Source organism: Macrobrachium nipponense, chromosome 10 (genome assembly GCF_015104395.2).
Source record: "Macrobrachium nipponense isolate FS-2020 chromosome 10, ASM1510439v2, whole genome shotgun sequence".
NCBI lineage: Eukaryota > Metazoa > Arthropoda > Malacostraca > Decapoda > Palaemonidae > Macrobrachium > Macrobrachium nipponense.
The window spans coordinates 97813526-97827288 of NC_087204.1; the positions used below are offsets into that span (position 1 = coordinate 97813526).

Sequence of the window (13763 nt, forward strand, 5' to 3'; positions counted from 1 at the left end):
CAAGTACCGCCTTTCCTTCTAAATTAGATAATGGACCACCAGCCCATTAAAAAAATATATGTATTGTGGACTTCTTATTTGAGTAACCATAAATAAAGCATAAACAAACATTTCGGATTGAAATACATTTCTGACAGAAGGATTACAACCTGTAGATAGACATTTTAACAACACTAATACAAATTGTTCTTAATACTCTCGATAAAGTTAAAAATATATGTACCACTCTTAAGTTTATGCTCAAATATAGCGTAGGTCCGGTGGACCACCTGAAATGTTACCAAGGACCACTAGTTGAGTTCACTGTTATAGAAATTTTGCGGGTGTTTTATATATATATATATATATATATATATATATATATATATATATATATATATATATATAAAACACCACTGTGAGATTTTATATACACGAATCTTAAGCTACAAATTTCATTTATAGTAATATTCACTTCCCAATGGGAGGTAGAGCAAGGTGGATATTAAATTATATTTGTAGCTTAACATTTGTGCTACATATATTTGTCCCATATATACACATATAGATAGATACATTGAGCTACAAATGCCCTTTAATATCTAATTCGCTCTACCTCGGAATTAATATATTTTCATATATGTTAACCTAAGGGGAATTTTCTAGTCGATAAGAAATTCGTCGGCTCATGGGCGAGAGCCATCGAACCAACTGTGGGTCTTGAATTCGTTGTTCGATAGTTTCGCGCCCATGAGCCGAAGAATTTCTTATCGACCAAAAAAATTCCCCTTAGGTTAACATATATGAAAATATATTATTAATTCCGAGGTAGAGCGAATTAGATATTAAAGGATATTTGTAGCTCGATGTATGTATATGAATCACGGTAATGTGATATGACTCACACACGCACACACACACACACACATACACACATATATATATATATATATATATATATATATATATATATATATATATATATATATATATATATTTATATATATATATATGTGTGTGTGTGTGTGTGTGTGTGAGTCATATCACATTACCGTGATTCATATACATACATCGAGCTACAAATATCCTTTAATATCTAATTCGCTCTACCTCGGAATTAATAATATATTTTCATATATGTTAACCTAAGGGGAATTTTTTTGGTCGATAAGAAATTCTTCGGCTCATGGGCGCGAACTATCGAACCAACGAATTCAAGACCCACAGTTGGTTCGATGGCTCTCGCCCATGAGCCGACGAATTTCTTATCGACTAGAAAATTCCCTTAGGTTAACATATATGAAAATATATTAATTCCGAGGTAGAGCGAATTAGATATTAAAGGGCATTTGTAGCTCAATGTATCTATCTATATGTGTATATATGGGACAAATATATGTATGTGTATATGTGTGTGTGTGTGTGTTGTGTGTGTGTGGTGTGTGTGTGTATCACATAATACGACAAATTATGTAACGTCGAATACTGAAAGCCAACATTAAATTCAACCTAATGCTGAGAGACAACACTCTTGGTCTATCTCGATAGGAAGCCTGGTCTACCTGGGCACCCTCTTCGGCGCCTGGTTCTCCGGGTGGATGGTCAGTTCCATCGGGCGCTACAGATCACTGCAGATCTCTGTCATTCCTTACCTTATCGGGTGGATCCTGACCGCCCTGGGACATAATGTGGCGCTCATTCTCACTGGAAGGTACGTTTATAGTTTGTTGGTCACTTTCAGTTTTGTATTTTTTAATGTCTTTATAGGTTATACTTTTTTTAAGTGTTTTGCGTCTGTCGGTCACTGTTTGCATATAGTATATAATATATAATAATATTATATATAATATATATATATATATATATATATATGTATATATATATATATATATGTATATATAATATATATATATATATATATATATATATATTTCTCTGTGAAAGTAAAAATTTTTTTTTATACTTTACAATGTCCAGAGGAACCAGACATAAATGCTATTACAAACACATTTTCTTTCGTCTTTTCATTAATAATATTCTTTTGGAAAAATTTGTGTAAAATTCATGATATTAAATTGTATATGCTTCCGTGTTTTTTTTCAAAATATACTGTTTTCTGGAAGAATAACTTGTTTACTGCGTGTATCCTTCAAGGTGTGGCTACCCTCAGGCGGTTCCTCCTTTCTGTAGAGTGAAATCGACCTTATTGCTAATCTTGTAGTGTCAGTTTGGATATTAAGCCTTCTTTTGGCTATGTTGTCTTCTGTAAAATCAGTTTGCCTTCAGTAAAGGGTCCGAACAGGACCGAAAGTACTTGGCTATCTCGCTTTTTCATTTTTACCTTCGTGGCAAAAAACCTTTATATATATATATATATAATATATATATATATATATATATATATATATATATATATATATATGGGGATACAATCCACAATGAAGTAAAATCCTTCTTGTAGTTTAAAATATATATATCTTGTACAGGATTAAAGCTTTCGACCATCAACTGTGGTCTTGTTCACTAAAGTGTATATATAATATATATATATATATCTATATATATATATCTATATATATATTATATATATATATATATATATATTCTATATATACATTGATACGCCATACATACATATATATATGTCACATAATAAAATATATATTATATATGATATATATATATATATTATATAATATATATACATGAATACGCACATACAATTAACCATATATTATATGTTCACCATATTTAAAAAGTATATAATATTTATAATATATATATATTATATTATATTTTATATACATATATTAAAACATATTATATTATATAATATAATATATATTATTAATTATAATTATATAATTATTAATTTATTTACAATACATATATCACATATAAAGTATATATATATATATATATAATATATATATAATATTATATATATATATTATAAATTAATACATATATGTAATATATATATATATATATATATATACTATATATATATAATAATATAATATATATATATATATACCATACAGTATACACACAAAATACAGTTTCAAGGCATCAGGAAATTTCCGTAACATCAGCCTATTCACATTCCAGTGCAGAGGGGCCTCCAAACTAGACCTAATACCAACCGGTTGGATGGAAGGAGGCGTGTGCACGAGCCACTTCCTTTAATAAAATCAAAGCAAATAAAAAAAAAAAAGTAGCAGCTTACCTGCGGCGTAGTCCTCTCTTGGTAAACAAATACAGGTTTGGCAGGATCAGGCTGGCAAGCGGCTTTGTGGCCTGATGTTCATTTGTTATTTGGCTCCAGTCTCCTGCCCAGACTGAACTTTCGAGATAAAAAAAAAAAAAAAAAAAACTTGGGACAGACACTGGCAACTGGTTCTTGTTTTCGTCTCGTTGTTATTTTCCTGCTGAACAAAAACAAAAATCGTCACTCCTCCTCTTGACTTCTGTTTTGATTATCAAACTGAATTGAATTGAATATGTAATTTAGGGCCAAATGGCAAGCACTGGGACCTATGAGGTCATTGACAGTAAAAGGTTTGAAATGTGTAACAGGAGGAAAACCTCAAAGCAGTTACACTATGAATCAATTGTTAGTAGGGGGTGGAAAGTAATATGGACGAGAGAGAATATGAAGAGAGGTACAGTAAAAGGAACAAAAGGGATTGCTGCTTGGGGCTCAAAGGACGTTGCAGAGACCCTTAAGTAATGTTTGCAGTGTACCGCATGATTTGCACTGACGGTGCTAACCACCTATGGGGTGAGACAGGAAGTTGACCTGGCCTAGAACAGTACTTTTAGAAAGGCGTTCATCAGGGCCCTGTTCATTTTGAGTTGATAGAACAAGAAAATAAATACTTGAAAAACGAGCAGAAAAAAGCTAATATATTCTCTCCAAACATTACAATAGTAGATTCACATCAGCCGTGCATCTGATATCTTGGCCAGTCCCTTACGACGATATTGATTGGTTGTTGATAAGCCAGTCACAGGGCTGGAAACTCTCGGTCCCTCTCGAGAGTTCACATTGGCAGGATGTATGTTCCACCTCTCCTGAGGTGGAACATACATCCCGCCCATGTGAACTCTCGTGAGACTGAGAGGTTCCAGCACTGGGACTGGCTTATCAACGACCAATCAGGAGCGTCGTAAGGGACTGGCCAAGATATCAGATGCACGGTTGATGCGAATCTACTATATACCAAATCTATGGGTCCCCTATCCCTCGCTCTTCTATTGTAGATAAATATATTGCAATTAAGTTACTGATATGCCTATCTAATGGGCTGTATGAATACTGACCTATTCTCTGTGTTCAATATTTCTGAGGTTCGTGGTGGGACTAGCGGGAGGCGCAACCTCCATAGCCGGCTACGCCTACGTGGTGGAACTCTCCGACACCAAAATCCGTGGCATGATGGCCACCCTCCCGACCATGGGCATCGTACTCGGCAACCTATACACCGTCTCCTTCGGGTACATCCTGAAATGGCAACACCTGACTTTCGTCTGCCTGTTGCCGCTGGCGGCCTTCGCCCTCCTGACGTTCCTGCTGCCCGAATCGCCCTCCTTCCTCGTGATCAAGGGCCGCAGGCAGGCGGCCATAGCAATCCTGCGGAGGCTCAGGGGAGAATACGCCGACGTCGAAGGGGAAGTGGCCGAGCTCGAGAGACGCAACGCCGCCCCCGCCAAGGACCAGAACGGCTCGTCGTGGAAGATGCTGCTGAAGAAGGACGTCCTGAAGCGCGTCCTCGTCGTGTCGATGCTGTTCTTCACGATGCAGTTCTGCGGAAACTTCGTCTTCATGATCCACACGACGCGGATCCTGCAGGCGGCCGGGGCGCCCATCGACCCGGACGCCGTTACGGCCATCGCCGGGGCGCTCAGGGTGGCGGGGACGCTGGCGGCCATCTTCCTCCTCGATATCATCGGGCGGAGGTACTCGCTCGTCATCTCTCACGCCGTCAATGCCGGGGCGCTGGCCGTCTTGGGCGCTTACGTCTACCTGGCGGAGAACGCCGGCCCAGAGGAGCACATTTACGAGACGTGAGTACGAGAATGTATCTTAGAAGGCCTTCACTGATATATATACTACTTTAGTTTTCCGCTAACTCATAATCTGAATCACGCGTAGAACAACACACCCCCCACCCCACCCCAACAAACAAATACTCATGGATACATTATACATATGTATATACTTGTAAATTAAAACATTTGAAATGCCCCCTTCCCCCTCCAAACAATTCATTCAAAGGTGCTATAACACCTAATTACATTCATTCCAACCTTAAAGTCAGGATGATAAAGATTAGAAGTTTTCATCAACAAGAAGTCTTGGCATTAATGTCAAACGTTCGAATTGAAATATAAAAAACTCCATTTCACGAACAAGCTTACAATTATTCAAGTTTCTGAAGCCACCTCGTTTAATTACTTAATCTCATTAAGGACTAATACAGAAACGTTGATCCTACGCTCAATATTTAATTAGAATATTTCTCATTATATGCTCATAGAATTTGCAAAAACCAAACCTGACCAAAAATAAACCATGAATAAAGGTCAGACATATGGCGTACTATGCAACTGACTTACGAACCATCCGATGTTCAAGCGTGCAAATGAACTACATCAAATTCAACTGTGACCTCATCAATGCTTGACACTAAAACCTATTATTGTAATACTCGTAATTAAAAGAAGAGTGCTATAAGTTAATTGAATTTTTTTTCAAATAAAGCATATTCTTTAATTGGAATTTCTATTCTTTACAAATATACAACATTCTAGATATCTAAGCGTCTATACGTAAACGGGCGTAGAATAAGATTTAATGGTTTTAGAATTTATTTGTGTATGTCTATTTGTGCTTTGTTGTGGGGGGGGGGGGGTTGAGGTGGCAGCCGAGACCTTCATCTATCATTCCTATAAATGACGATGTCATTATTCATTCCTCTAACCCGGTCATTTTCATCCATAATATTATTGCATATCATGCAACGATTCCATCTGTAAATGGCGCGTAATTACTTCAAATTAATACATGGCACGTAATTACCTTTATGAATTCGAGCGCTCTTATGCGTCCCAGTCTGCTTGCTCACAGGTGTAATTACGTCAGAAAATATATATACAAAATTAATTTGGTATAAAGTTCTGGCAGTTTTTTAAAGGATGAGAAGACTAACTGGAGGTATGTACATAGTAATGTGAATATTCTTATTAAAAAATCCTTATAGTAGCACGAGTCTTCAAATGGAGAAACAAATCCACAGTTATGTAAATGTACATATATTTCAGTTTAAAAACAGCTGTTTTTAAACTGAAATATATGTACATTTACATAACTGTGGATTTGTTTCTCCAATATTCTTATTATTATTACTCAAAACATTCGATTATTTCTCCTAATTCAAGTCTGCTTTTCAGTTGTCCTGACTTCGGTTCTGCAGTAAATTGAGCTTTGTATGGGATGAATGTTTATAATGAAATGATATATATATATTGGCAGCGTCTTTATTTCATCATTGTTATCACTGCGTTATTTATTAAAGGAAAATTTTGGCAATTATTTTGTATATAAGAATAATTTTGTTCTGCCATACCCATCAGATTTTAAGCAAATTTTCTTGGTTTTCTAAACATAGCGCTCACATGTTTCTAAAAATTTTTGTCATAATTTTATCTTGTAGATATTTGCTTCTAATCTATATTTTTGGGGCTTGATAGTTAATTGAAATTCCATCTAACAGTTATAGATTTTATTTTTTTTACTTTATAATACTTTTATGTTAATCATGTATTTAAATATTATTTTGCCAAATTTGAAACGTTTTCTGAATTACCTCCCAAACATTCAACGTGAAAGGATTTTCCTGCTAATGTTCAAGATTTCTTGTACTGTGTTACACTATAAGACTACATCACAAATTTAATCCTAAAAGGCTAATTCAGCAATAAATTTAACAACGACATGCCCCTCAAAGTATCACCTCAAACTTTCTTAATATTTTCTCATTCACTAAGTGACAGTCAGCGATACATTCTCCTGCATTTTGACACTTCTTTGGCGTAAGAGATAATTTTTCCACTTTTGAATTATCATTAATTATGTTTTCCTCACAGCCTATCGTGGGTGCCCACAGTCTGCCTGACCGTCTCTCTCTTCATCTGTGACATTGGCGTGCATCCCGTGCCCTATATTCTCTCTTCGGAATATTTCTCCACCAGTATTCGATCCCAGGTAAATATCTTTTCGTTATTTTCGTTAGATAGTCTGGTAGGAAGAACATCACTAACCACAGCATCTCCTAGCCACTATTATGGAAGAACATCACTAACCACATCCCCTAGCCACCGTTATGGAAGAACATCACTCACCACATTCTCTAGCCACTGTTATGGAAGAACATCACTAACCAAAACATCCCTTAGCCACTGTTATGGAAGAACATCACTAACTACATCACATTTATGGAAGAACATCCCTAACCGCATCACCTAGCCACTGTTATGGAAGAACATCACTAACCAAACATCCCCTAGCCAATGTTATAAAAGAACAACACTAACCACAACATCCCCAAGTCACTGTTATAGATGAACATCACTAACCACATCCCCTAGCCACTGTTATGGAAGAACATCACTCACCACAACATCCCCTAGCCACTGTTATAGAAGAATATCACTAACCACATCACCTAGCCACTGTTATGGAGGAACATCACTAGCCACATCACCTAGCCACTGTTATGGAGGAACATCACGAACCACTTCCCCTACCCACTGTTTTGGAAGAACATCACTAACCACAACATCCCCTACCCACTGTTATGGAAGAACATCACAAACCAAAACATATCCTAGCCACTGTTATGGAAGAAGCAGCAACGAACACACACACACACATCACAGAATCTCCCTCAGGGAGACAAGCAAGCAAGCAAGCAAGCATTCCTTTAATAGAGAAAGGAGAGGAGAGAAAACTTCGACCGCGCATGAATTCCTAACGAAACGACTGAAGTTCGTATCTTTAATGGCACCATCCGTTTCAAGTTGGGGAAGATTGATAGAATCAAGGCGTCGGGAAGTTTCGGGTCAGGAGCATCGTTAAATTCCCAGTCGCCTCCGGGGGCCACAGGACGATGCTCGGGCACGTATATGGAAGGAACAGTCTCTCTCTCTCCTCTCGTTTTACTTAACGTAATGTAGTAGGTAAAATGTATTTTTACAGCTGCCCATAATTAAATTCAACGCAGAATGGAATGGAGGAAGTTTCTGGTGCATTCATATTCCATTATTCCTCTCCCACAACCTATGGCATGGAAAATAAATGGCAAAATACTTCTCTAGCAACGGCAATATATGGTAAAATCATTCGTCGCAAAGGAAAAAAAAACAATTACTGACAAATTACTGATCAGGGGGATTTCTATAGTAGATTCACATCAACCGTGCATTTGACGTCTAGGCCAGTCCCTTACGACGTTCCTGATTGGCTGTTAATAAGACAATCACAGGGCTGGAAACTCTCAGTCTCTCTCGAGAGTTCACATGGGCAGGATGTATGTTCCACCTCTCCTGAAATACGTATCCCTCAGGAGAGGTGGAACATACATCCTGCCCATGTGAACTTTCTCGAGAGACTGAGTTTCCAGCCCTGTGATTGGCTTATCAATCGCCAATCAGGAGCGTCGTAAGGGACTGGCCTAGACGTCAAATGCACGGTTGATGTGAACCTACTATAGTAAGTTCATGTACGTCGTGAATAATTCGTTAATTCATTATCCGCCCACGAAAACCCGACACGGGAATAAATGACAAATTCATTTGCCCCCCCCAAAAAAATAAATAAATAAATAAATAAATAAAATAAAATAAAATAAAAATCAACGAATCACAGCATTTCAATACTGACTTCTATTATCAGGACCAGGTAAAATTACGTTCTCAGAAACGGAAATAAATGGCAAAGTCATTCTTAGTACTCAAAAATCTGAGGTGAAGTACTGCTTCACCTCAGATTTCAGTTACCAGTATGTTGTAAAATTATATCGGCAGAAACGGAAATAAATGGCAAAGTCATTCTTAGTACTGAAAAATTAACAGAATTATTGCATTTGAATGTTCATTTCAATTATCGTCATCTTGTAAAATTTCAGTTTTGGACAACTAAGCCCCATAACGTAACCTTTATTAGCATGGCATTCCTAGTTATATGTAATAATACATAAAACACTCATAAATTAGCTTACCAGACTCCAACCACCATCGTCATCTGATTAGCCACTATTCTTAGTAGTCTTATATAATATATGAGGTAATATTCCTGGCCGAAGAGACTTTTTTTAATTGTCACAAGCACTACACAGTCTTACTGGTAAACACAGACTGAAGACACCTTGATTCCTTGAAAAATACGGACCGACAAAATCAAGGATCCTGCAGTCCTGTGACAGTTTTCAACAGATGATCATAAAATTAATCACATGATTGGTCAAGTAACTGAAACGTTGGCAGAAGTATACTGTTGTCGTTACGAGGATAAACAGTGCAGTAGTGTATAATACAACTCTAAATTTATACCGCAATAAATATGGCGACGTATGTAAACAAACAAGATGTGTTTTAAGGCATCCCCAAAGTGCCTCGGTAACTATCTGCGACGGATATCACATAGAAGTTGTTGCCATAACTGACGTGGGAACAAATTACTAGACTTATAAAAATAACGTGCTTATTCAAGGGCACCTATTAATTATTCGACTAGCATAATATGAAAGGAATTGGTAAGCCATGTCAGATTACAGATCATCACCGAACTGTCATGAATAGAATCAAATAAACAAACAAGGTCGAGAAATGGAATGTAATTCGCAAGCAGTTTTGAAATAAGGTGTCTTCTATTCACTGTGTTTGTTTGTTTGTATGGTGTCTTTACGTTGTATGGAACCAGTGGTTATTTAGCAACGGGGCCAACGGCTTTACGTGACTTCCGAACCATGTCGAGAGAGAACTTCTATCACCAGAAAAACACATCTCTAACACCTCAATGGAATGCCAGAGAATCGAACTCACAGCCACCGAGGCGGCAGGCCGAGACCATACCGATATTCACTGTGGAAAATGGATTCTATACGCCAATTCCTTTAAGAGACTACATGACTTGAAGATGTCTAAGTTTTTTTTTTTTTCCCCTCAGCAACACTTTCCCCTTTGGTTACTAACCAATCAAGAGGCTCCATTTTGGCAGAAAATAATGAAGCTGCTAGCCTTAAATATCTAACTGTTTAAACTCTTTTTCATCAACAACTTCACGTTTGGTGCCTTCCTAAAGACAGACTCCTACCAGATGTCTCATCCTCATACAATGTTTCAGAAATAACTGGATTTTTTTTTTTTCAGGCCTCATCATTATGCATCTCTGCGGGCACCATTTTCTCCTTCCTGGCTCTTCAGCTGTACAGCCCCATGCAGGAACTGCTGACGCAGGCGGGGCTGTACATGGTCTACGCCTTCGTCAGCGTCGTGGGCTTCGCCTTCTCGTTCTACGCAGTTACGGAGACGAAGGGCAAGAACGTCGGATAGACTCCAGATTCAGACTTCGAAAGACAGGGAGATAAGAGAATGAAAGATAAAAGAAAACACAAAAGAGAAATACTGACAGCGCGTTGTTCTCATATGGATGTCATTCTTGTCTTCTTGGAGAATGGGTTTCCTGTCCGAATACTTAATTCCAGTTAGGATTCATAAGTACTCTATTCTTTGCAATTCTCTACGACTCACTTCATTAAAACTACACAAGAAATGTGCGTGTTCCGTGCCATGATTTGCTCAAGTGTTGATCTTTCTCTTCTTTGCTTATGAAACATAATTTTTGTTTCAATTAACGTCCCTCTCTTCCTTGTTATTCAGCAAAACGCTTATTTTACACTTTTTTTATTATTCAGTATTAATAATCGGAGTTGACTACCTGCAGAATATGTTTCACAGCTTAAGATGAAGCGTAAGTGGAGCATAACTTTCAATTTTTTTCCTTTTGTTTCTAAGTGAAACGTAAGCCTGGTTATACGTAAAGCAATTGCTATTTTTTTTCTTTTTGCTCCTATAGAACCAATGCGAAATACTCGTTGCCCTTTTCTGGTAATTTTTTTTATTTGTATATGATACACAGGACCAAAGGAAGAACATGATGTTCGTGAGATTTTTTATTGAACATTTCATTGAAAAAAAAAATTATAAAGCGAATTATCTGTGACAAATGATTTATGGTTTACCTTTTCAGCTCATGTTAAAGAAACGTGGGTAAGTTCTTCCCCTGGAGCAACGCTGTATTAGCCCCTCTTTCAGGGGGTGATATCTGAAGAGGGGGGTTGGTTTCTCCCTACCCTACCGGTTGAAAGGACTTGCTCTACCTAATCATGCTGTGACTTGCGTCTACCTAAATAGTTGTTAAGTCAAAATAACTACAGCTGTACAAAGTGTCCGGATTTTAATGTCCTTATAACAACACTTCTCGAATGCCCACAAACACATATCCCGCAGCTATAGTAGATTCGCATCAACCGTGCATTTGACGTCTAGACCAGTCCCTTACGACGCTCTTGATTGGCTGTTGATAAGCCAATCACAGGGCTGGAAACTGTCTCTCGAGAGAGCTCACATAGGCAGGATGTAAGTGCCACCTCTCTTGAGGAATACTTTTGAAACACGTATCCCTCAGGAGAGGTGGAACATAGATCCTACAGACTGAGAGTTTCCAGCCCTGCGACTGGCTTATCGACAGTCAATCAGGAGTCTCGTAAGGGACTGGCCTAGATATCAGTTGCACGGTTGATGTGGCTACTATAGTTGCATTTGCGCAACGGGTACAATGCTAATTTCTCTTTTACTTTATACAAGAGTTAGACTTGAGTTATCCTGAGTAGCTGTTAGGCCGTAACTTCAATACTCAACAAAATCTTCCAAAATAAAAACAAAACTGAATCGCATACTTAATCACGGTAATGACGAAGCGAGGCTCATTCTTAATTACGAAAGGAATGGTAATTTCATCGAATATTCTTTATTAAATACCTTATTTCAAATTGCGTAGTATTTTTAAGGATTTTCTAGAAAGGACGCCCCTCAGCAATAACCCGTATATTAATCTCTAAACTGAGAAAGTTTATTTCACGTGTATGACTCGGATAATATAAGATTATCTCGTATACATTTATCATATGTATTTCACATATTATGATGGCCATGTACTTATGTATGTGTGCACATACGTAGGTAAAGGTCTGTTTTGACAAGTATTAAGTGAATTAGTCAAGTATTCGGCATAAAATTCACAAGTTGAAATTCTGAGTGAGAGTAGACTTTATTTGATGGATGTATATTTAAGAAAAGGTGCTATTGTATTTTGATATCAATAATATTCTGTGTAGTACTAAGCGATATATGCTTCTAGATTTAAACTGTCTTTCACGAGAAAATGTTCAGTGTCACGTAAAACTTCAAATATGAAGTCTAGTATTTGCTTAAGTGTTTACAGTTGAAGTGGGACTGGAACTTTAGATGCAAAAATTTCAGTATCACATTATTCTATATAGTAGTACTTGTATGACGGACTCAAACATATTTGTTTCAGTATTACAGAAGCTGAAGTAAAAAATAAAAATTTCAGGGCCAATGATTCTGTACAAATAAAAAGCGGTCACGGTGTGGAAATATATTTTTGGTGTGGTATATATATTCTGCTGACATATTTCTCTTTTTTTATGTTCGGTTTTCGAATGAAATTTTTACAATATTATTTTGAAATATGAAATTAATTCAATTTCATGTTACAGAATTTTGTACGGAAATATTTTGCTACAGAATAACAAAAATAAAATCATTTGGTTGACATGTTGTCAATGCTTTTGCATCGCAGTATATCTGTTGAATATATATTCGGGGTTTTGAATTCGAATTGAAAAATTGTTTTAGGAAATGAAATGCACTAGAAATTTATAAATGATGATTTAATGTAAACACTATTATCGTATATATTCTTTTATTGCATGTTTATTGTTATATGACGGGAGGATGACTTTAGTGGAGAATTGTGGAAGTGAAAGCACGGATTCGGCGGCAAAGATGATGATGATGATTGTTTTCTGAACCTAGGACTCAAAAAAATAAAGATTAATAACAAATTAGTGATTCGTAAAGATTAGTCTTAGATTTTACAATTATTTTGTGGCATGAAACGACAGGGCATTCAAAGTCATACTTCTCGTAACAGACGCTTTGAGTAAAACTATTTCCACTGCTTAACATTTTCAGGGAAACTTTTTATATTAAAGTTTTTCAATAAAAAATTATAGTCAAGAGTCATTCATTTCCTTCCTCCTGATGAATCCCCAAAAGGACTTGTGGTGCACTTGACCTAACCTATACTGTGGTAACTAGTCCTAACCTTGCCTATCCCGTGGGACTTGGTCTCAACCTTAACTGTCATTTGGTACCTAGTTCTAACCTACCCAAGCCTGTGGGACCTGATCTTAACCTAACCTATCCTTTGGCACCTCGTCTAAACTAACCTATCGTGGGACACCTGGTCCTAACCTAGCCTCTCCTAGGTTGGTTTTGTTGTCCTACATAGATAACCTTTTCTAACCTAACCCATCCTAGGACGTCGTGTTCATACCCTGTTTTATGATGCTGAGACCTTAGCCCCCAGTATATGCCATAATTATAAGGCACAGGATATTGGTACGGCAGCC

The 13763-nt window shown here is 37.0% G+C and overlaps 1 protein-coding gene across 1 annotated transcript in view; it reads left to right on the forward strand.

The window, feature by feature from the left end:
• LOC135223799 (facilitated trehalose transporter Tret1-like) overlaps positions 1-13368 on the forward strand; it is a 29208-nt gene extending 15840 nt beyond the window's left edge. Inside the window, exons 4-7 of the mRNA XM_064262619.1 lie at positions 1528-1690; positions 4333-5049; positions 7132-7249; positions 10414-13368. Of these exons, the coding sequence (XP_064118689.1) occupies positions 1528-1690; positions 4333-5049; positions 7132-7249; positions 10414-10596 (1181 nt within the window). The 3' untranslated portion in view covers positions 10597-13368. The remainder of the gene's footprint in view (positions 1-1527; positions 1691-4332; positions 5050-7131; positions 7250-10413) is intronic.
• The last annotated feature ends 395 nt before the right edge of the window (positions 13369-13763 follow it).